We start from the raw sequence: 24523 nt of genomic DNA on the forward strand, positions 1-24523 counted from the left end.
GGACTATAGCAACCACGAGGCCATTCAGCCCCTCGGCTTTGTCTTTGACAAGGGTGTCCCACTGCGGACCTGCCCCTGAAAAGTTTAACGGCTTCAAGGCAGTTCCTGGTTCCTTTCTCAGATATTTATGACCTTTCTCCTGGCTGTGTCCTGTTTTGTTGCAGTCAAGAGTCGCTGAAATGGGGATTTGTTTCCCGTGTCTGACCGCAGAGAGTACTCGTTTTGGGGGATTTTTCAGGGGGTTAGCCCCCAAACTCCAGCCCCAGCCTCTCCAGCCCCGTTCCCGCTCGGGGATACGTTTTGCTTCAAAATTTGTCTTTTTCTGGCGGCCACACGCCGCCTTTCCCCAGGCCCCACCCTCTTTGTTTAATTTAATCTCTACTTTTTAAATCTCTCTGTCTCCCGCACGGGGCCGTCTCTGGGGAAAGGGCGTTACCGGCCGCGCCTTAAATACCCGCCGCCGGTTCGTGGCGGGAGTTGCCATGGAGACGGGATCTGACGGTTGGTCTTGGCGCTAAAATTAAAGTCGCGAGCGCTCGGGTGATCAATGGGAGGCCATAGAGGAGACAAGGGTGAGTACTCAGAGAGTCAGGGAGAGAATAAAGCACCAACCAGAAATGTGGGGCCCACGGGAAGAAAATTAATTGGAAAAGCGATGCCCAGCACTTGTAATGTCAGGGAGGCTGTGGGACATTTCAATGTTAACCACCAAGAATGGCTTGGCAGCAACACCACTTACTGAGCTGACCCTAAGGCACATAGCTTCCTCCTTCTGGATCAGTGGTGCTGGAAGAGCACAGCAATTCAGGCAGCATCCGAAAAGCTTCGAAATCGACGTTTCGGGCAAAAGCCCTTCATCCGGAATAAAGGCAGAGAGCCTGAAGCATGGAGAGATAAGCTAGAGGAGGGTGGGGGTGGGGAGAGAGTAGCATAGAGTACAATAGTTCAGTGGGGAAGGAGATGAAGGTGATAGGTCAGGGAGGAGAGGGTGGAGTGGATAGGTGGAAAAGGAGCTGGGCAGGTTGGAGAAGTCCGGACAAGTCAAGGGGATCATGTTGCTGGAGGTTAGAAACTAGGATGAGGTGGGGGAAGGGGAAATGAGGAAGCTGTTGAAATCCACATTGATGCCCTGGGGTTGAAGTGTTCCGAGGCGGAAGATGAGGCGTTCTTCCTCCAGGCGTCTAGTGGTAAGGGAGCGGCGGTGAAGGAGGTCCAGGACCTCCATATCCTCGGCAGAGTGGGAGGGGGAGTTGAAATGTTGAGCCATGGGGCGATTTGGTTGATTGGTGCGGGTGTCTTGGAGATGTTCCCTAAAGCGCTCTGCTAGGAGGCGCCCAGTCTCCCCAATGTAGAGGAGACCGCATCGGGAGCAACGGATACAATAAATGATATGAGTGGATGTGCAGGTAATGAGTGGATGTGGAAGGCTCCTTTAGGGCCTTGGATAGAGGTGAGGGAGGAGGTGTGGGCACAGGTTTTACAATTCCTGCGGTGGCAGGGGAAAGTGCCAGGATGGGAGGGTGGGTTGTAGGGGGACGTGGACCTGACCAGGTAGTCACGGAGGGAACGGTCTTTGCGGAAGGCGGAAAGGGGTGGGGAGGGAAATATATCCCTGGTGGTGGGGTCTTTTTGGAGGTGGCGGAAATGTCGATGGATGATTTGGTTAATGCGGAGGTTTGTAGGGTGGAAGGTGAGCACCAGGGGCTTTCTGTCCTTGTTACGGTTGGAGGGGTGGGGTCTGAGGGCGGAGGTGCGTGATGTGGACGAGATGCGTTGGAGGGCATCTTTAACCACGTGGGAAGGGAAATTGCGGTCTCTAAAGAAGGAGGCCATCTGATGTGTTCTATGGTGGAACTGGTCCTCCTGGGAGGAGATACGGCGGAGGCGGAGGAATTGGGAATACGGGATGGCATTTTTGCAAGAGGTAGGGTGGGAAGAGGTGTAATCCAGGTAGCTGTGGGAGTCGGTGGGTTTGTAAAAAATGTCAGTGTCAAGTCGGTCGTCACTAATGGAGATGGAGAGGTCCAGGAAGGGGAGGGAGGTGTCAGAGATGGTCCAGGTAAATTTAAGCTGAAAATGTGTTGCTGGAAAAGCGCAGCAGGTGAGGCAGCATCCAGGGAACAGGGACGTTTTGGGCATAAGCCCTTCTTCAGGAATTATGCCCGAAACATCCCTGTTCCCTGGATGCTGCCTGACCTGCTGCGCTTTTCCAGCAACACATTTTCAGCTCTGATCTCCAGCATCTGCAGACCTCACTTTCTCCTCCAGGTAAATTTAAGGTCAGGGTGGAAGTTGATGAATTGCTCAACCTCCTCACGGGAGCACGAGGTGCCGCCAATGCAGTCATCAATGTAGCGGAAGAAGAGGTGGGGAGTGGTGCCGGTGTAATTACGGAAGATCAACTGTTCTACGTAGCCAACAAAGAGACAGGCATAGCTGGGGCCCATACGTGTGCCCATGGCTACCCCTTCGGTCTGGAGGAAGTGGGAGGATTCAAAGGAGAAATTGTTAAGGGTGAGGACCAGTTCGGCCAAACGAATGAGAGTGTCGGTGGAAGGGTACTGTTGGGGACGTCTGGAGAGGAAAAAACGGAGGCCTTGGAGGCCCTGGTCATGGCGGATGGAGGTGTAGAGGGATTGGATATCCATGGTGAAGATGAGGCGTCGGGGAAACGGAAGTCTTGGAGGAGGTGGAGGGCGTGGGTGGTGTCTTGAACGTGTGTGGGGAGTTCCTGGACTAAGGGGGATAGGACAGTGTTGAGGTAGATAGAGATGAGTTCAGTGGGGCAGGAGCATGCTGAGACAATGGGTCGGCCAGGATGGTCAGGCTTGTGGATCTTGGGAAGGAGGTAGAACCGGGCAGTGCGGGGTTCCCGGAATTGCTGTGCTCTTCCAGCACCACTGATCCAGAACAGACCCTTCAGTCTAACTCACCCATGCCAACCAGATATCCTAATCTAATCTAGTCCCATTTGCCAGCACTTGGCCCATATCCCTCTAAACCCTTCCTGTTCATATACCCATCCAGATGCCTTTTGAATGTCATTGTATCAGCCTCCACTACTTCCTCTGGCAGCTCATTCCATACACACAACACCCTGTGTGGGAAAAGGTTCCCCCTTATACCCCTTTTAAGACTTTCCCCTCTCACCCTAAACCTATGTCCTCTAGTTGTGGACCCACCCACCCTGTGGAAAAGACCTTGTCTATTTACTCTTTCCATGTCCCTCGTGATTTTATAAGGACACCCTTCAGCCTCTGACACTCCTGGGAAAACAGTCCCAGTCTATTCAGCCTTTCCCTGTAGCTCAAACCCTGCAATCCTGGCAACAACCTTGTAAATCTTTTCTGAACCCTTTCAAGTTTCACAACATCCTTCTGATAGGAGGGAGACCAGAATTGCACACAATGATAGACAGGGCCAAGTGACTTCACAACCAACAGTTCACACCTAAGCTCTGAACTTTGCTATGTCTGGTCATGAATAGAGGCAGACAACTAAACAACTCCCTGGAGGAGAAGGCTGTACAAATATCTCCATCCTCAATTGTGGAGGACCCTAGCACATCAGTGCAAAGATAAGGCTAAGCATTTATGACAGTCTGCAGTCAGAAGTACCAAGTGAAAGGGTTTAGACTGGGTGATTTCTTGGAATGTAATCCAGGAGAGTTTTTTTGTAGCAACATAGGACAGTACAGTGCTGCCTCTGATTCTGGGGAAAGAAGCTGGATGAGTGTTTGATGTAGCAGTGGGGAAACATTTTCGTGATAGTGAAAACAACATGGTTCAAATTATTTAAGGACAAGTGAAAAGATGGCTTGCAAAAGACGCTTTGGATGGGGGGAGGCATATTTTACTGGCCAAAGTGGACTGGGAACAGTTCCTTGCACAGGAGAAAGTGAGGACTGCAGATGCTGGAGATCAGAGCTGAAAAATGTGTTGCTGGAAAAGCGCAACCGGTCAGGTACCATCCAAGCAGCAGGAGAATCGACGTTTCAGGCATAAGCCCTTCTTCAGGAATGTGAAGGGTGTGCCAAGCAGGCTAAGATAAAAGGTAGGGAGGAGGGACTTGGGGGAGGGGCATTGGGAATGCGATAGGTGGAAGGAGGTTAAGGTGAGAGTGATAGGCTGGAGAGGAGAAAGTGAGGTCTGCAGATGCTGGAGATCAGAGCTGAAAATGTGTTGCTGGAAAAGCGCAGCAGGTCAGGCAGCATGCAGGGAACAGGAGAATCGATGTTTCGGGCATAAGCCCTTCTTCAGGAATGAGGAAAGTTTGTCCAGCAGGCTAAGATAAAAGGTAGGGAGGAGGGACTTGGGGGAGGGGCGTCAGAAATGTGATAGGTGGAAAGAGGTCAAGGTGAGGGTGATAGGTCAGACTGGGGTGGGGGCGGAGAGGTCGGGAAGAAGATTGCAGGTTAGGAAGGCGGTGCTGAATTCGATGGATTAGACTGAGACAAGGTGGGGGGAGGGGAAATGAGGAAACTGATGAAATCTGAGTTCATCCCTTGTGGTTGGAGGGTTCCTAGGTGGAAGATGAGGCGCTCTTCCTCCAACCGTCGTTTTGTTGTGGTCTGGCGATGGAGGAGTCCAAAGACCTGCATATCCTTGGTGGAGTGGGAGGGGGAATTGAAATGTTGAGCCACAGGGTGGTTGGGTTGGTTGGTCCGGGTGTCCCAGAGGTGTTCTCTGAAACGCTCCGCAAGTAGGCGGCCTGTCTCCCCAATATAGAGGAGGCCACATCGGGTGCAGAGGATGCAATAGATGATGTGTGTGGAGGTGCAGGTGAATCGATAGGCCGGAGAGGTTGGGAAGAAGATTGCAGGTCAAGAAGGCGGTGCTGAGTCCGAGGGTTGGGACTGAGAAAAGGGGGGAATGGGGAAATGAGGAAGCTACATTCATTCCGTGTGGTTGGAGGGCTCCTAGGCGGAAGATGAGGCGCTCTTCCTCCAGGCGTCGTGTTGCCATGGTCTGGCGATGGAGGAGGCCAAGGACCTGCATGTCCTTGGCGGAGTGGGAGGGGGAGTAAAAGTGTTCAGCCACGGGGCAGTTGGGTTGGTTGGTGCGGGTGTCCCAGAAGTGTTCTCTGAAACATTCTGCAAGTACGCGGCCTGTCTCCCCAATGTAGAGGAGGCCACATGGGGTGTAGCGGATGCAGCAAATGATGTGTGTGGAGGTGCAGGTGAATTTGTGACAGATATGGAAGGATCCCTTGGGGCCTTGGAGGGAAGTGTGGCTACAAGCTTTGCATTTCTTGCGGTTGCAGGGGAAGGTGCCAGATATGGAGGTTGGGTTGGTGGGGGGTGTGGACCTGACGAGGGACTTGGGGGAAGGAGTGGTCTTTCCGGAATGCTGATAGGGGAGGGGAGGGAAATAAATCCCTCGTGGTGGGGTCTGTTTGGAGGTGGCGGAAATGACGGAGGATGATAAGATGTATCTGGAGGTTGGTGGGGTGGTAGATGAGGACCAGTGGGGTTCTGTCCAGGTGGCGATTGGAGGGGCAGGGTTCAAGGGCGGAGGAGCAGGAAGTGGAGGAGATGCGGTGGAGAGTATCGTCAACCACGTCTGAGGGAAAATTGTGGTCTTTGAAGAAGGAGGCCATCTGGGTTGTTTGGTATTGGAATTGGTCCTCCTGAGGGCAGATGTGGCGGAGGCGAAGGAATTGGGAATATGGGATGGCGTTTTTACAGGGGGCAGGGTGGGAGGAGGTGTAATCTAGGTCGCTGTGGGAGTCAGTCGGTTTATAATAAACGTCCGTGTTGTGTCGGTCGCCCGTGATCGAAATGGAGAGGTATTGGAAGGGGAGGGAGGAGTCTGAGATGGTCCAGGTAAATTTGAGGTTGGGGTGGAAGGTGTTAGGAAAGTGGATGAACTGTTCAACCTCCTCGTGGGAGCATGAGGCTGCGCCAATACAGTCATCGATGTAGCGGAGGAAACGGTGGGAGATGGTGCCAGTGTAGCTGCGGAAGATGGACTGGTGCACATATCCGTCGAAGAGGCAGGCATGGTGGCACAGTGGTTAGCACTGCTGTCTCACAGTGCCAGAGACCCGGGTTCAATTCCCGCCTCAGGCGACTCTCTGTGTGGAGTTTGCACATTCTCCCCGTGTCTGCGTGGGTTTCCTCCGGGTGCTCCAATTTCCTCCCACAGTCCAAAGATGTGCAGGTTAGGTGAATTGGCCATGCTAAATTGCCCGTAGTGTTAGGTGAAGGGGTAAATGTAGGTGCATGGGTCAGGGTGAGTTGCGCTTCGGCGGGTCGGTGTGGACTTGTTGGGCCGAAGGGCCTGTTTCCACACTAAGTAATTTAATCTAATCATAATTGGGGCCCATGCGGGTGCCCATGGCTACGCCTTTGGTTTGGAGGAAGTGTGAGGATTGGAAAGAGAAATTGTTCAGAGTGAGGACCAGTTCAGTCAGTTGAAGGAGGGTGTCAGTGAAAGGGTACTTGTTGGTTCGGCGGGAAAGGAAGAAGCGGAGGGCTTTGAGACCTTCGTGATGGGGGATGGAGGTGTACAGGGATGGATGTCCATGGTGAAGATAAGGCGTTGGGGGCCGGAGAAGCGAAAATCATGGAGGAGGTGGAGGGTGTGGGTGGTGTCCCAAACGTAGGTGGGAAGTTCTTGGACTAAGGGGGACAGGACCGTGTCGAGGTATGCGGAGATCAGTTCGGTGGGGCAGGAGCAGGCGGAGACAGTGGGTCGGCCGGGGCAGTCAGGTTTGTGGATTTTGGGCAGGCGGTAGAAACGGGCGGTGCAGGGTTGTGGGACTATGAGGTGGGAGGCGGTGGATGGGAGATCCCCTGAGGTGATGAGGTTATGGACGGTCTGGGAGATGATGGTTTGGTGGTGGGAGGTGGGGTCATGGTCAAGGGGGCAGTAGGAAGAGGTGTCCGCGAGCTGGCATTTAGCCTCAGCAGTGTAAAGGTCTGTGCACCAAACTACTACCGCGCCTCCCTTGTCTCCCGGTTTGATAGTGAGGTTGTGGCTGGAACGGAGGGAGTGAAGGGCTGTACATGCGAGGTTGAGAGGTTGGAGTGGGTGAGAGCAGTATAGAGGTTGAGGCGACAGTTGGCTATGAAGAGATCGAGGGCAGGTAAGAGGCCAGCACGGGTGTCCAGGTGGATGGGGTGTGTTGGGAGGCGGGAGAAGGGGTTGTCAGAGGGTGGGCGGGAGTCCTGGTTGGAGAAGTGGGCGTGGAAGTGAAGGCAGTGGAAGAATTGTTCAATGTCTCACCGTGTGTTGAACTCGTTAATCTGGGAGCGTAAGGGGATGAAGGTGAGGCCTCTGAAGAAGGGCTCATGCCCGAAACGCGATTCTCCTGCTCCTTTGATGCTGCCTGACCTGCTGCGCTTTTCCAGCAAAACATTTTTCAGACACACACACACGCAGACAGACAAAGACCCATATGCACACATATATTTTGTGGGGTGAATTTGTACTTGTAGGGTTACATTGTACTTTGCTCAAAAACTAGATGCATTCATGTAGAACTCTGAGCTCAAAAACTGCATGAATTTATGTAAAACTCCGTTATCTGACTTTTTAGATTAGAATCAATCTAAACATCATGGCATAGACAGAGAACACTGGGGCCAACACCTTCAACATATTGTCTAGCTATCACCCATTGTTACCAGCTAACCCGGGAATGCAACTTTTTTAAAAAAAGGTTTTGTGATTTACACATGAAAGAAGTGAAACTATCACTGTATTCCAACAGATGAAAGGCTTAACAGATAATCAATTTTTCAATGTATAATTTCAGTTACACCACACTGTAAATATTTGCTATAAATTCTGTTAGGATTGAGCCCTCCACAACCACCTGATGAAGGAGCGTCGCTCCAAAAGCTAGTGTGCTTCCAATTAAACCTGTTGGACTATAACCTGGTGTTGCGTGATTTTTTAACTTTGTACACACCAGTCCAACACCGGCATCTCCAAATCATATCCTATCCATGTCCCTCATAATTTTGTATACCTCTATAAGGTCACCCCTCAGCCTCCAACGCTCCAGGGAAAACAGCCGCAGCCTGTTCAGCCTCTCCCTGTAGCTCAAATCCTCCAACTCTGGCAACATCCTTGTAAATCTTTTCTGAACCCTTTCAAGTTTCACAACATCTTTCCGATGGGAAGGTGACCAGATTTGCACGCAATATTCCAACAGTGGCCTAACCAATGTCCTGTACAGCCCACATGACCTCCCAACTCCTGTACTCAATACTCTGACCAATAAAGGAAAGCATACGAAACCATCTTCACTATCATATCTCCCTGCGACTCCACTTTCAAGGAGCTATGAACCTGCACTCCAAGGTCTCTTTGTTCACTCCCTAGGACCTTACCATTAATTGTATAAGTCCTGCTAAGAATTGCTTTCCCAAAATGCAGCACCTCGCATTTATCTGAATTAAACTCCATCTGCCATTTCTCAGCCCATTGGCCCATCTGGTCAAGATCCTGTTGTAATCTGAGGTAACCTTCTTCGCTGTCCAGTACACCTCCAATTTTGGTGTCATCTGCAAACTTACTAACTGTACCTCTTATGCTCGCATCCAAATCATTTATGTAAATGACAAAACGTAGAGGACCTAGCACCAATCCTTGTGGCACTGCACTGGTCACAGGCCTCCAGTCTGAAAAACAACCCTCCATCACCACCCTCTGTCTTCTACCTTTGAGCCAGTTCTGTATCCAAATAGCTAGTTCTCCCTGTATTCCATGAGATCTAACCTTGCTAATCAGTCTCTCATGGGGAACCTTGTTGAATGCCTTACTGAAGTCCATATAGATCACATCTACTGCTCAGCCCTCATCAATCCTCTTTGTTACTTCTTCAAAAAACTCAATCAAGTTTGTGAGACATGATTTCCCACGCACAAAGCCATGATGACTATCCCGAATAAATCCTTGCCTTTCCAAATACATGCACATCCTATCCCTCAGGATTCCCTCCAACAACTTGCCCACCACCGAGGTCAGGCTCACTGGTCTGTAGTTCCCTGGCTTGTCCTTACCACTCTTCTTAAACAGTGGCACCACATTTGCCAACCTCCAGTCTTCCGGCACCTCACCTGTGACTATCGATGAGACAAATATCTCAGCAAGAGGCCCAGCAATCACTTCTCTAGCTTCCCACAGAGTTCTCGGGTATACCTGATCAGGTCCTGGGGATTTATCCACCTTTAACCGTTTCAAGACATCCAGCATTTCCTCCTCTGTAATCTGGACATTTTGCAAGATGTCACCATCTATTTCCTTACAGTCTATATCTTCCATATCCTTTTCCACAGTAAATACTGATGCAAATTATTCATTTAGTATCTCCCCCATTTTCTGTGGCTCCACACAAAGGCCGCCTTGCTGATCTTTGAGGGGCCCTATTCTCTCCCTAGTTACCCTTTTGTCCTTAATATATTTGTCAAACCCCTTTGGATTCTCCTTAACTGTATTTGCCAAAGCTATCTCATGTCCCCGTTTTGCCCTCCTGATTTCCCTCTTAAGTATACTCCTACTTCCTTTATACTCTTCGAAGGATTCACTCGATCTACCCTGTCTGTACCTGACATATGCTTCCTTCTTTTTCTTAACCAAACCCTCAATTTCTTTAGTCATCCAGCATTCCCTATAGTTACCAGCTTTCCCTTTCACCCTGACAGGAATATACTTTCTCTGGATTCTTGTTATCTCATTTCTGAAGGCTTCCCATTTTCCAGCCGTCCCTTTACCTGCAAACATCTGCCTCTAATCAGCTTTTGAAAGTTCTTGCCTAATACCATCAAAATTGGCCTTTCTCTAATTTAGAACTTCAACTTTTAGATCGGGTCTATCCTTTTCCATCACTATTTTAAAACGAATAGAATTATGGTCACTGGCCCCAAAGTGCTCCCCCACTGACACCTCAGTCACCTGCCCTGCCTTATTTCCCAAGAGTAGGTCAAGATTTGCACTTTCTCTAGTCGGTACATCCACATACTGAATCAGAAAATTGTCTTGTACACACTTAAGATATTCCTCTCCATTTAAACCTTTAACACTATAGCAGTCCCAGTCGATGTTTGGAAAATTAAAATCCCCTACCATAACTACCCTATTATTCTTACAGATAGCTGAGATCTCGTTACAAGTTTGTTTCTCAATTTCCCTCTGACTATTGGGGGTCTATAATACAATCCCAATAATGAAAGGTGGCAAATGGAATTCAATGTAGCTAAGTGTGAGGTGATTCACTTTGGGAAGAATAACAAAAAGATGGGGTACTGGGCTAATGGTCGGATACTTGGTAGTGTGGATGAGCAGAGGGATCTTGGTGTCCATGTACACAGATCTCTGAAAGTTGCCACCCAGGTAAATAGTGCGGTGAGGAAGGCATATGGCGTACTGGCTTTTATTGGTAGAGGAATTGAGTTCCGGAGTCCTGAGGTCATGATGCAGTTGTATAAGACTCTGGTGCGGCCGCATCTGGAATATTGTGTGCAGTTTTGGTCGCCATACTATAGGAAGGATGTGGAGGCACTGGAACGGGTGCAGAGGAGGTTTACCAGGATGTTGCCTGGTATGGAAGGAAGATCGTATGAGGAAAGACTGAGACACTTGGGGCTGTTTTCATTAGAGAAAAGAAGGTTTAGGGGTGACTTGATTGAGGTGTACAAGATGATTAGGGGGTTAGATAGGGTTGACAGTGTGAACCTTTTCCCGCGTATGGAGTCGGGTATTACAAGGGGGCATAGCTTTAAATTAAGGGGGGGTAGATATAGGACTGAAGTTAGGGGTAGGTTCTTCACTCAGCGAGTCGTAAGTTCATGGAATGCCCTGCCAGTAGCAGTGGTGGACTCTCCCTCTTTATGGGCATTTAAGCGGGCATTGGATAGGTATATGGAGTATAGTGGGTTAGTATAGGTTAGGTGGGCTTGGATCGGCGCAACATCGAGGGCCAAAGGGCCTGTACTGCGCTGTATTCTTCTATGTTCTATGTTCTGTCATCCCTTTCTTATTTCTCAGTTCCACCCAAATAACTTCCCTGGATGTATTTCCGGGAATATCCTCCCTCAGCACAGCTGTAATGCTATCCCTTATCAAAAATGCCACTCCCCCTCCTCTCTTGCCTCCCTTTCTATCCTTCCTGTAGCATTTGTATCCTGGAACATTAAGCTGCCAGTCCTGCCTATCCCTGAGCCATGTTTCCGTAATTGCTATGATATCCAAGTCCCATGTTCCTTACCATGCCCTGAGTTCATCTGCCTTCCCTGTTAGGCCCCTTGCATTGAAATAAATGCAGTTCAATTTATTAGTCCTACCTTGTCCCTGCCTGCCCTGACTGTTTGATTCACTTCTGTTCTCAGCTGTACCCATCTCAGATTGATCTATTTCCTCACTATCTCCCTGGGTCCCACCCCCCCCACCTTACTAGTTTAAATCCTCCCAAGCAGTTCTAGCAAATTTCCCTGCCAGTATATTAGTCCCCTTCCAATTTCGGTGCAATCCGTCCTTCTTGTACAGGTCACTTCTACCCCAAAAGAGATTCCAATGATCTAAAAATGTGAATCATTCTCCCATACACCAGCTCCTCAGACATGCATTCATCTGCTCTATCCTCTTATTCCTGCCCTCACTAGCTCGTAGCACTGGGAGTAATCCAGATATTACTACCCTTGAGGACCTCCTTTTTAAATTTCTGCCTAACTCTCTGTAATCTCCCTTCAGAACCTCAACCTTTTCCCTTCCTATGTAATTGGTTCTAATGTGGACAATGACCTCCTGCTGGCCCCTCTCCCCCGTGAGAACATTCTGCACCCTCTCTGAGACATCCTTGATCCTGGCACCAGGGAAGCAACTCACCATTCTGCTTTTTCTCTGATGGCCACAGAAACGTCTGTCTGTACCTCTGACTACAGAATCCCCTCACACAATTGATCTCTTGGAAGCCGACGTACCCCTCGTTGCATTAGAGCCAGTCTTAATACCAGAGACTTGGCTGTTGGTGCTACGTTCCCCTGAGAATCCATCACCCCCTACATTTTCCAAAACAGCATACCTGTTTGAAATGGGTATATCCACAAAAGACTCCTGCTCGAGCTGCCTACCTCTCTTACCCTTCCTGGAGTTAACCCATCTATGTGACTGTATCTGAGACTTTCCCCCCTTCCTATAACTGCCATCCATCACATACTGTTGCTGTTGCAAATTCCTCATCGCTTCTATCTGTCTCTCCAACCGATCTACTTGATCTGATAAGATTCGCATCCAACAGCATTTATGGCAGATATAGTCCGCAGTAACCCTTAAACTCTCTTTAAACTCCCACATCTGACAAGAAGTACGTATCACTGCAAAGGTCATTTTTGCTCCTTCACAATCTACAGACCCAGAAAATAACACCGTCTTATTCCTCTACAAACACTGCCCCAGGTTAAATTAATAGCTATGGCTTATATTTTAAGTTTAATCAAGAGACTTATCTCCAAAAACATATAATCAAGAAAGAATCCACTGTACTCACTACTGTAGCCTTTCTCTTGGACAGACTTAAAACAACAATTAACTTATCTTATTCTGTGCTGTGAACTTCACCCAACAGATCCTCCAAGATTAGTTGTGAAATTCACTGTATGTTAATTTTCCCAGATGCACTCCGATGTCCAGCGATACACGAATTCAAACAGCAAAGGCAGTAACTGTGCAGGTTCTCTCTCTCTCTCCTGCACTGACCTCACCATGTGCTTCCTTTGTCTGCTCTTCTCCCTTTTAAAACTGCTGTTGTTTTGACTTTTTTTTCCCAAAGTTCCAAAACAATGCAACAGCATATAAAACAGAAATTGCTGCTCCTGGAATTCGAGGAAATCACCTCCAGCACCTAAAATACCTCAAAAAAAGGAGCAGCTCTTACAGCCAGAGATTTTTCCCGTCCTCCATCTTGGATTACCCAGAATCCTATATCAAACCATCTCCCAATAAGAAGAGCGACTCCTCGGTCCATCCTCAGGGCCTGGGCCTGAGCTGGTTCTGGGGCTGGGAGGAGAGTGAGGGAGCATCCTCCTGAGGGATCCACCTCCTGAGAAATCTACCTCCTCAATGGATCTACCTCTTGGAAGGATCCACCTCCCTCAGGATAATCCTCCTGAGGGATCCATTTCCTTGATAGAATAAAATCTCAAGGGATCAACCTCTTTGAGGAATCAATCCTCATAAGGGATTGACCTCCTTGAGGAATCTTCCCTTGGGAGGGATCAGTTGTGAACTCTCTGTTCCTGACATTTCTCTGTTGCCTACAGTAACCCTGATTGATTGATTGTTTTTCCAGTTCTTGGAGCAGGTGGCTGTACTTTCTGATTCGCTGCAGAAGATCCAGGACCGAGTGTGGAATCCACCAGGAATACCCAGTGTCTCTGAGAGAATCCAAGAACAGATCGAGGAAAACCGACTGATCTTTGAGAAGCTGGGCAGTTTGCGGAGAGCTCTGGATAATGTCACTGCCCAGAGGAAGGAGCTGCTGGCAAACAACCAGTGCCCATCAACTGATGCCAGGAACAGAGGCAAGTTAACAACACAAACCCTCTGTCACTGAGGAGCAAAGGGAGGACGAGGATGGAAGGGGATAGGGTGCTGAAGGAGGGTCTGAGGAGGACAACATAGGGGAAGTGGCTGAAAACATGACAGAGGGTAAGGACAGAGAACACAATAAGACCTAAAGTCCAGAGGAGCAAAAGGGTCTGAGTTCAGCAATTTGCAGGAGGGCATCATCAGGACAGAGAGAGGTGGGAGACCGAAAGGGAGAGAGAGGCCGAATGGACAGACACACAGAAACATAGAAAATAGGTGCAGGATGAAGTGGTATATTTTGGTAAGTGAAGTACTGGTAGAAATTATACAGTGAATGGCAGAACTCTTAGGAGTATCGACATGCAGCGGGATCATGGTGTGCAGGCCCACAGATCACTGAAGGTGGTAGCACAGGTAGATAAGGGAGTAAGAAAGGCCTATGGCACGCTTGCCTTCATTGGAAGGGGCACTGAGTAAAAGGATAGACAAGCTACACTGTTGCTTTACACAGCTTCAGTTAGGCCACACTTGGAATACGGTGTACAGTTCTGGTCACCACACTACCAGAAGGATGTGGATACTTTGGTGAGGGTACAGAAAAGGTTTACCAGGATGTTGCCTGGTCTGGGGGATTTTAGCTCAGGAGAAAGGTTGGATACACTGAGTTTGTTTTCACTGGAACGCAGGAGGTTGTGGGGCGACCTGACAGAAGTTTATAAGATTGTGAAAGGCATGGATAGAGTGGAAAGTATGAGGCGTTTTCCCCAGGGTGGAGGGTTCAATTACTAGGGGACACAGGTTCAAGGTGTGTGGAGGGGGTGGGGGGGGGGGGGGGGGGGAGGATGCTGTTTCAAAGAGATGTGTGAGGCAGGTTTTTCACACACAGAGGGCAGTGAGTGCCTGGAACCTACTGCCTGAGGAGGTGGTGGAAGCAGACACACAATAGCAGCATTCACGATGCACCTGGACAGATAGAATCCCTACAGTTTGGAAACAGGCTTTTCAGCCCATCATGTCCACACTGACCGTCCAAAGAGTATCCCATCCAGACCCACCAGCTCTACCCCTGCATACCCATGGTGAACCAACCTAACCTGACAATCCCTGAACACTATGGGATAATTTAACACTGCCAACTCACCCTAACCTGCACATCCCTAACACTATGGGGTAATTTAAGACGGGTAACTATTGGCCAACTGGCCAAATATCTATTGTTGGAAAAGAATTGGAATCAATTATGACGTAAGTAATAGCAGGACATTCAGAAAATCATAATCTAATCATGCAGAGTCAGCAGGGCCTCATGAAAGGGAAATTGTATCTGACTAATTTATTAGAATATTTGAGGAAGTCTCAACCAGAGTGGATAGAGGGAACCAGTAGATGTGTTATCATGGATAAGTCATATAATAAGAGCCCATGGTGTGGAGGTAGTATAGTGGCATGGATAAGGAATTGACAAATTGCCAGGAAACAGCAAGTGGGATGTCGGGTTTCTTTTCAGGTTGGTGAGCTGTGACCAGTGCGGTTCCATGGGATCAGTGTTGGGACTGCAACTGTTTACAGTATATGTTAAAGACTTGGAGGAGGAAGTGAATGTACTGTAGCCCAAATTTGGTCGTGGGTTTGGAAGGTGTTGTCTAAGGATCTTTAGTGATTTTCTGCAGTGTATCTTGTAGATGGTACACACTGCTGTTACTGAGCATCAGTGGTGGGGGGAGTGGGTGTTTGTCGATATGGTGCCTGTCAAGCGGGTTGTTTTGTCCTGGATGGTGTCAAGCTTCTTGTGTTGTTGGAGCTGCCCCCCCATCTAGGCAAGTGGGGAGTATTCCATCACACTCCAGACTTGTCCCTTGTAGATGGTGGATAGGCTTTGGGGAGTCAGGAGGTGAGTTACTCACTGCAGTATTCCCAGCCTCTGACCTGCTCTTGTAGCAATTGTGTTTCTGTGGTGAGTCCAAATGAGTGTCTGGTCACTGGTAACCCCCAGGATGTTGACAGTGATGGTAATACCGTTGAATGTCAAGGGCGGTGTTTAGAATGTCTCTGATTGGTGATGGTCATTGTCTGGCAGGGTTAAGGAGAATCCCAAAGCCTTTTGTTTGTATATAAGGAGCAAGAGAGTAACTAGGGAAAGGATTGGCCCACTCAAGAACAAAGGAAGAAAGTTATATGTGGAATCAGAGAAAATGGGTGAGATTCTTAATGAGTACTTTGTATCGGTATTCACTGAGGAGAGGGACATGACTGATGCTGAGGTCAGAGATAGATGTTTGATTACTCTCGGTCAAATCGGCATAAGGAGGGAGGAAGTTCTAAAAGGCATTAAGGTGGACAAGTCCCCAGTTCCGGATGGGATCTATCCCAGGTTACTAATAGAAGCGAGAGAGGAAATACATGGGGCTTTAACAGATATCTTTGCAGCATCCTTGAACATGGGGGTGGTCCCAGGGGACTGGAGAATTGCTAATGTTGTCCCTTGTTTAAGCAGGGTAGCAGGGATAATTCAGGTAATTGTAGACCGGTGAGCCTGACGTCAGTGGTAGGGAAGCTGCTGGAGAAAATACTGAGGGATAGAATGGTTCCATGTTGATTAGATTACTTACAGTTTGGAAACAGGCCCTTCGGCCCAACAAGTCCACACCGACCAGCCGAAGCGCACCCACCCAGACCCATTCCCCTACGTTCACCCCTGCACCTAACACTACAGGCAATTTAGCATGGCCAATTCACCTAACCTGCACATTTTTGGACTGTGGGAGGAAACCGGAGCACCCGGAGGAAACCCATGCAGACACGGGGAGAATGTGCAAACTCCATACAGTTAGTCGCCTGAGGCGGGAATTGAACCTGTGTCTCCTGCACTGTGAGGAAGCAGTGCTAACCACTGTGCTACCGTGCCGCCCAGTAGCATCACCAGAAATGCTAGGTCAATATAATCAACAAATTCAAATTACAGAAACTCCAATGCAAAGCTGTGTAGCTCCTAAACTCTGTCAAAAAGGTCTTGATTTGATTCATAAAGTATCACCCTTACCTGAGTGTGTGTCATCATCTTTGTTGGTAAACCCTTGTAGCTGTTAATCCTTTGTTAATTTCAATACGATATCCAAGTTTCCTGCACAGGTTTGAGGTTGCTTCTGGCATTATGGTTTGCTCACTTCTATTCCCATTTGGGAGAAAATGGGCTTCTCAGTGATAGACAACATGGTTATGTGCAGGGAAGGTGATGTCTTACCAACTTAATAGAATTCTTCAAGGAAGTGACAGAGTTGATTGATGAGGGAGGGGTTATAGATGTCATGTACATGTACTTCAGTAAGGTGTTTAATAAGGTTCCCCATGATAGGTTGATGGAGAAGGTAAAGTCGTATGGTGTCCAGGGTGTTCCAGCGAGATGGATAGAGAACTGGCTGGACAGCAGGAGACAGAGAGTAGGAGTGGAAGGGAGTTTCACAAAATGGAGACCTGTGACCAGTGGTGTCCCACATGGATCCGTGCTGGGAATACTGTTATTTGTGATTTACATAAATGATTTGGAGGAGGCGATAAGTGGTCTGATTAGCAAGTTTGCAAATGACACTAAGGTTGGTGGAGTAGCAGATAGTGAAGGGGACTGTCAGAGAATACAGCAGAATATAGATAGATTGCAGAGTTGGACAGAGAAATAGCAGCTGGGGTTCAATCTCGGCAAATGCGAGGTGATGCATTTTGGAAGATCCAATTCAAGAGCAAACTATACAGTAAATGGAAATGTCCTGAGGAAAATTGATGTACAGAGAGATCTGGGTGTTCGGGTCCATTGTTCCCTGAAGGTGGCAATGCAGGTCAGTAGAGTGATTAAGAAGGCATACGGCATGCTTTCCTTCATCAGACGGGGTATTGAGTACAAGAGTTGGCAGGTCATGTTACAATTGCATAAGACTTTGGTTTGGCCACATTTGGAATACTGCGTACAGTTCTGGTTGCCCCATTAATAAAAGGATGTCGGTGCTTTGGAGAGGGTGCAGAGGAAGTTCACCAGGATGTTGCCTGGTATGGAGGGCACCAGCTATGAGGAGAGGTTGAGTATATTAGGATTATTTTCATTAGAAAGACAGAGGTTGAGAGGGGACCTGATTGAGGCTACAAAATCATGAGAGGTATAGATAGGGTGGATAGCAAGAAGCTTTTTCCCAGAATAGGGGACATAATTACTACGTGTCATGAGTCCAAGGTGAGAGGGGAATATCCTCTTGAACTGTCCCATCTGTCCATCTTCCTGCCCACCTATCTGCTCCACCCTCCTCTTGACCTATCACCATCACCGCAACCTTCATCTATCTTTCATATGCCTAGCTACCTTCCCCCAGCCCCAACCCCTCCCATTTATTGCTCAGCTCCCTTCCCCCCCCCCCCCCCACCCCCGCGGCCCCACATTCCTGATGAAGGGCTTATGCTCGAAATGTCAACTGTCCTGCTCCTCAGATGCTGCCTGATCTGCTGTGCTTTTCCAGCACCACTCTGATCTAGCCTCTGATCTCCAGCATCCGCAGACCTCACTTTCTCCTATCAAATGAGGCTGAGGAACAAGAAAAGGGGCAGTTACATAGCTGGGGAGTGGGCTGTACTGTAGATCTTCAAGGCTTCTTCTCAAACCATGACCGTGTCCATCTCGAAGGAAAAGGGCAGCAGATACATGGAAACATCACACTAATAGAAGTCAGAGAATTGGGATAAGGGGAGCATTTTCAAAATGGCAACCTGTAACTAGTGGAGTGCCCCAGGGGGCAGTGCTCAGCCCACAGTTATATCCTGTACAAGGCAGTCCATCCTGTTTGCAGGATAATGGAAGGCAGCTGGTTGTAAAGACAGGAAATGTTGGATCATTAAATTGCATCCTTGTATGGGATTGCTTTCACAGGTATATGGACGAGAATAGAATAATGGAGATGGGTTTCAGATTGGTTCCACAGGTCAACGCAACATCGAGCCCTGAAGGGTCTGTACTGCACTGTAATGTTCTATGTTCTATTACGAGCATTTGTAAGGTGGATGTTCATAGATCGGGGACCTTTTGGGTATATTAACAATGTGTGAGGAAAGTAATCACCAGGTTTACAAATGGGTGGGGAGGCAATGGGTGAAGGTGACATAAGGAGTTATCCGAGGGATTTAGAAAGCTTAGGCGAATGGGCACAAATTTGACAAATGGAATATAGTGTAGGAAAAGGTAAGGTTATGGACTTTGGTGGGAAGAACAGAGGAGCTGAATCTTATTTAAATGGAGAAAGACTGCAGAAAGCTGCAGCACAGAGGGATTTGGGAGTCTCGTGTGTGAATCACAATTATTGATTTTAATTTCAAAGGAAATGGAGTATAAAAGTGAGGAAGTTTTGCTAAAACTATACAGGCAGTAGTCAGACCACAGCTGGGATACTCTGAACAGGGTTAGGCCCTTGTCTAAGGGAAGATATTCCGACATTGGAGGCAGTCCAGAGAAGGTTCACAGGAATGGAGGAACTGTCTTATGAGGAGAGGTTGGATAGGCTGGAACTGTACTCAGTGGACTCTAGAAGAATGTTCCAACCTGATTGGAACATCCAAGATTCTTAAGTGATTTGACAGAGTTGATGTGGAGAGGTTGTTTTTCTTTGTGTGGGAGAGCGTAGGATTGGGAGTATCATCTCAGAATAAGAAGTCACCCATTTAAGGCAGAGATGGGGAGGAATTTTCTCTCTCAAAATGGAATGAATCTGAAGATTTTTACCACAGAGGGCTGTTGAGGCAGGGCGGCACGGTGGCTCAGTGGTTAGCACTGCTGCCTCACAGCACCAGGGTCCCAGGTTCAATTCCAGCCTCAGGCAACTGTCTGTGTGGAGTTTGCACAGTCTCTCCGTGTCTGCATGGGTTTCCTCCGGGTCGTCCAGTTTCCTCCCACAGTCACAAAGATGTGCAGGTTAGGGTGGATCGGCCATGTTAAGTTGCCCGTTGTGTTAGGTGCATTAGTCAGAGGGAAATGGGTCTGGGTGGGTTACTCTTCGGAGGGTTGGTGTGGAGTTGTTGGGCCAAAGGGCCTGTTTCCACACTGTAGGGCAATTAATCTAATCTAAATAGTTATATTCAAGGCTGAGACAGAGAGAGTGTTACTCAGGAAAGTAATTGGGGGTTACAGGGAAAAGGTAGGAAAGTACAGATGAGAACAGCCATGGTCTCATTGAATCTTAAAGCAGACTTGATGGGCTGAATGGCCTACTTCTGTCCTACATTTTATGGTTGAATGGCAGGACTTGAAGCACCTCAGCCAGTGTGGTCCTTGGAAAAGAGGTTTGGGATGGTACCGCTCCATACCAGGCCATTATGGAGTGGTGGATAGACCCCTACAATACTTAATATTCCTGAGGACGTTCACTGGATAGAGTGACAGGTTAATCACCTTCCACTCAGCAGATGTGGAGCTGATCATTTCACTCTAGGGATTTGCCTCACAGCGCTAGAGACCAAGGTTCAATTCCCACCCCAAGTGACCGACTGTGTGGAGTTTGCACATTCTCCCCATGTCTGTGTGGGTTTCCTCCGGGTGCTCCGGTTTCCTCCCACAGTCCAAAAATGTGCAGGTTAGGTGAATTGGCCATGCTAAATTGCCCGTGGTGTTAGGTGAAGGGGTAAATGTAGGGGAATGGGTCTGGGTGGGTTAGACTTTGGCAGGTCAATGTGGACTTGTTGGGCTGAAGGGCCTGTTTCCACACTGTAAGTAATCTAATCTAATCTAAAGCAGATACCCTAGCCCCTTTCCAGACAGCTCCAGATGATCTCTCTGTTGCAGATTCATATGACCAACTTTCATTTCTAAACCTCAACCTTAACCTGCATCTTTATATTGAATGAGAAAGAATTTTTAATCTCCTGTAAGAAACAATTGCCTTTTTCTCTTGTATAAATGCTTTATCCGGAGAGTTTTCACAAATGCTGTATGTTTGTTTAATTCTTTTGAACTTGAGCACTGCAGGTTAGAGTGGTGAAGGAGGTATATGGGACATTTGACTTTATTAACTGAAGGATGGAGTTTCAGAGCAGGGAGGAACTGAATAAAACATTGGTTAGGCAACAGCCAATGTGTGCAGTTCTGAATCCACATTCTAGGATGGAGGTGATCACATCCAGTGGAGAGTGTGCAGAGGAGATTTATCAGGATGTTGCCTGGGCTGGAGAGTTTCAGTTAGGAAGAGAGATTGGACAGACTGGGAATGTTTTCCCCAGGGCAGGATTGACTGGCACAAGGGGCCATAGTTTTAAGATATTAGGAGAATGGTACAGAGGAGACGTCAGAGGAAGGTTCATTACGCAGAGAGTTGTGAATGCATGGAATACATTGTTAGCGGTGATGGTGGAAGTAGAGTCAATGGGGACAGTTAAGCGACTGCTGGACGTGCAGATGGATAGCAGTGAGTTGGGGGTGCATAGGTTAAGTTATTTTACTTTACATTAGGATTAATCCTTGGCACAATACCGTGCTGTACTTTTCAATGTTCAATGGGAGCAAAGGAGACTGAGAGGGGACATGTTTGAGATGCAGAAAATTGGACAGGACAGACAGGAAGGAACTTTTCCCCTTAACGCAGGGATCAATGACCAGGGAGCTGGGGTTTAAGGTAAGGGGCAGGAAGTTTAGAGGGGGATGTGAGGATAAATCATTTCACACAGAGGGGGGTGGGGAACCTGGACCTCACAGCCTGAGAGGGTGGGAGGGACAGGAACCCTCATCACATTGAAGAGGAATTGAGATGTAATAAGGTGATGGGCCAAGTGCTGGGAAATGGGGCTAGAATCGTTAGGTGGTTGTTTATGACTGGTGTAGTCAGACCGAGCTGAAGGGCCTTTCTCTGTGTTGTACATCTCTACAACACTGACATCACTCTTGCTTCATTTGCATATCACTTTAAATCTATGTCCATTGTGTTTACAATCCTGGTACAAGCAGGGACTGTTTCTCCCTGTCTGCTCTGTCCAGCTCTGCTCCTGGTTTTGAAAACCTCTATCACATCTCCCTCTCAGCTGCCCTTTCTCTGGGGAGAACTGTCCCAACGTCTTCAATCTCCCCCCCCCCCCCCATCCCTGAAGTTTCTCATTCCGGAAACCATTCCTGTAAATCACTTTCTGCACTCTCTCCAATGCATTCCCATCTTTCCTATAATGTGGGGCCCACACCCTGTACACAATACTCCAGCTGAGGACCCACAAGGGTCCTGGACAAGTTCAACATCACCCCCCTGCTATTGTACTCTCTGCCCCAGTAAATAAAGCCGAGGATACTGTCTGCTTTATTAACTGCTCTCTCCCCCGGTGCTGCCACCTTCAATGATCTGTGACGTATACCACCCAGCCCCCTGTGCTCCTACTCCCCCTTTACAATTATCCCCGTTATTTTATGTTGCCTTTCAATGTTCTTCCAACCAAAGTGCATCACCTCACACTTCGCTGCACTGAACCTCATTTATTCACTCCACCAACTTCCTTTAACACCCAGGGATGGAAGCCATCAGGTCCTGGGGATTTGTCATTTCTCAGTTCCACTAATTTCCCTTCTTTTGATGATTTAGTTTAATTTTATTTTGACTCAGTCCCTGATCCTCTGATAATTTCTTTGGGATTTCCCGCAAGCTCTCCGCCTTTCCTGCTTCCCCGTAGTCACTGACAATATCCCTACTGTTAGCCTTCACTGGGACCAGCGGCTTTCCCTTTATAGAACTGTAACATCTCCTCTTATTGTCTATTATGGCTTTTGCAAGTTTCAGTTCATAATCCTTTGTAGCCGCTTTTAAAAAGGTGCTTGGTGGATCTTTGTTGGTCTTTGTATTTGACCCGTCCTGTGGGATCCACACTGTTCTTTATGTTTTTATAAGCTCTTACTTTTAATTGTATGCCATACCTTCCCTGCTCCGATGTCCGTAGCTGTATTTTTGTGAGAGTGAGGTGGAGATTCTCCATCTCCTGGGGACAACCTGCCCCTGAACAGCATTAAATGTTTCTCCAAACACTCTCCTCTGTTCCTCAGTAACTTTACCCTTTAGCAAATATTCCTAGTTTACTGTGGACACTCTCTGCCTCATCCCTTTAAAGTCTGCCTTACCTAAACCCTAAATTCTATTATCCAATTTTTGCCGATCTCTCACAAACGCTACATGAAACTCAATTATATTGTGATCAAAATTTGCAAATACTCACAAACTAGGTCATTAATTAAACTAGACTTATTGCTCATGACTAGATCCAATATTGATTGTCTCCTTATTGCATCTAGACATATTGTTGGAGGAAACCATCCTAGAAATTCACAACTTCCCTGGTATTTGCTTGTCTTCCTCTCCCACTCTGGGTTCAGATTAGAATCCCCCCATTAATACTACTCTATCCTTGCTATGTAGTTGTCTAATGTCAGCTTTTAGACAATCTAGCAATTCTCAGCTGCTACCAGGTGGTAACATTAGTCACTTTATTGGGAGTTTTCTACAGTCCCCTCAATATTAACAGAGACATGGAGGAGCAGATTAGGAGGCAGATTTTGGAATGGTGCAAAAATAACGGTTGTTGTTATGGGTGACTTTAACTTCCCTAATATTGATTGGAATCTCCTTTGTTCAAATAATTTGGATGGAGCAGTTTTTGTTAGATGTGTCCAGAAAGGATTCCTGACTCAATATGTAGATATGCCGACTAGAGGGGAGGCCATATTGGATTTGGTGCTCAGCAACGAACCATGCCAAGTGTCAGATCTCCCAGTGGGAGAACATTTCTGTGATAGTGATCCCAACATTCTGACCTTTATTATAGTCATGGAGAGGGATAGGAGCAGACTGTATGTGAAAATATTTAATTGGGGTAGAGGCAATTACAATGCTATTAGGCAGGAACTGGTGTGCCTAAATTGGGAACAGATATTCTCAGGGAAGTACATGACAGAAATGTGGAGGTTGTTTAGGGAGCACTTGCTGATAGTGCTGGATAGATTTGTCTCACTGAGGCAAGGAAGGGATGGTAAGTTGAAGGAACTTTGGGTGACAAGGGATGTGGAACATCGAGTCAAGAGGAAGAAGGAAGCGTACATAAGGTGGAGGAAGCAAGGATCAGGCAGGGATCTAGAGGGTTACAAGGTAGGCAGGGAGGAACTGAAGAATGGACTTAGGAGAGCTAGAAGAGGGCATGAAAAACTTTTTAGTGGATAGGATTAAGGAAAACCCCAAGGCATTCTACACTTATGTGAGGAACAAGAGATTGGCCAGAGTGAGGGTAGGGCCGATCAGGGATAGTGGAGGGAGCTTGTGCCTGGAGTCGGATGAGGTAGGGGAGGTCCTTAATAAATACTTTCCTTCAGTATTCACTACTGAGAGGGACCTTGTTGTTTCTGAGGACAGCGTGAAACAGACTGACCTCCACAAACAGCTTGATGTTAAGGAGGAGGATGTGATGAAAATTTTGAAAGACATAAGGATAGATAAGTCATACAGGATATACCCAAGGTTACTACAGGAAGCAAGGGAAGAGATTGCTGCGCCTTTGGCGATGATCTTTGTGTCCTCTCTGTCCACTGGGGTATTGCCAGATAATTGGAGGGTGGCAAATGTTATTTCCTTGTTCAAGAAAGGGAATAGGGATAATCCTGGGAATTACAGACCAGTCTTACATCTGTGGTGGGCAAAGTATTGGAGAGGATTCTGAGAGACAGGATTTATGATTATTTGGAAAACCATAGTTTGATTAGAGATAGGAGAAGGTGAGGACTGCAGATGCTGGAGATTGGAGCTGAAAAATGTGTTGCTGGAAAAGCACAGCAGGTCAGGCTGCATCCAAGCATTCCAGCAACACATTTTTCAGCTTTGATTAGAGATAGTCAGCATGGCTTAGTGAGGGGCAGGTCATGCCTCACAAACCTTATTGAATTCTTTGAGGATGTGACAAAACACAATGATGAAGGTAGAGCAATGGATGTGGTGTACATGGATTTTAGA

The 24523-nt window shown here is 47.7% G+C and overlaps 1 protein-coding gene across 1 annotated transcript in view; it reads left to right on the forward strand.

Moving 5' to 3' along the window:
* Window positions 1-502: 502 nt before the first annotated feature.
* LOC148147694 (microtubule-actin cross-linking factor 1, isoforms 6/7-like) overlaps window positions 503-24523 on the forward strand; it is a 53006-nt gene continuing 28985 nt past the window's right edge. Inside the window, exons 1-2 of the mRNA XM_087994628.1 lie at window positions 503-572; window positions 13297-13528. Of these exons, the coding sequence (XP_087850754.1) occupies window positions 13460-13528 (69 nt within the window). The 5' untranslated portion in view covers window positions 503-572; window positions 13297-13459. The remainder of the gene's footprint in view (window positions 573-13296; window positions 13529-24523) is intronic.

Source organism: Chiloscyllium plagiosum, unplaced genomic scaffold (assembly GCF_037043375.1).
Source record: "Chiloscyllium plagiosum isolate Xiang-an unplaced genomic scaffold, Cpla_swu_hap1 HiC_scaffold_15, whole genome shotgun sequence".
NCBI lineage: Eukaryota > Metazoa > Chordata > Chondrichthyes > Orectolobiformes > Hemiscylliidae > Chiloscyllium > Chiloscyllium plagiosum.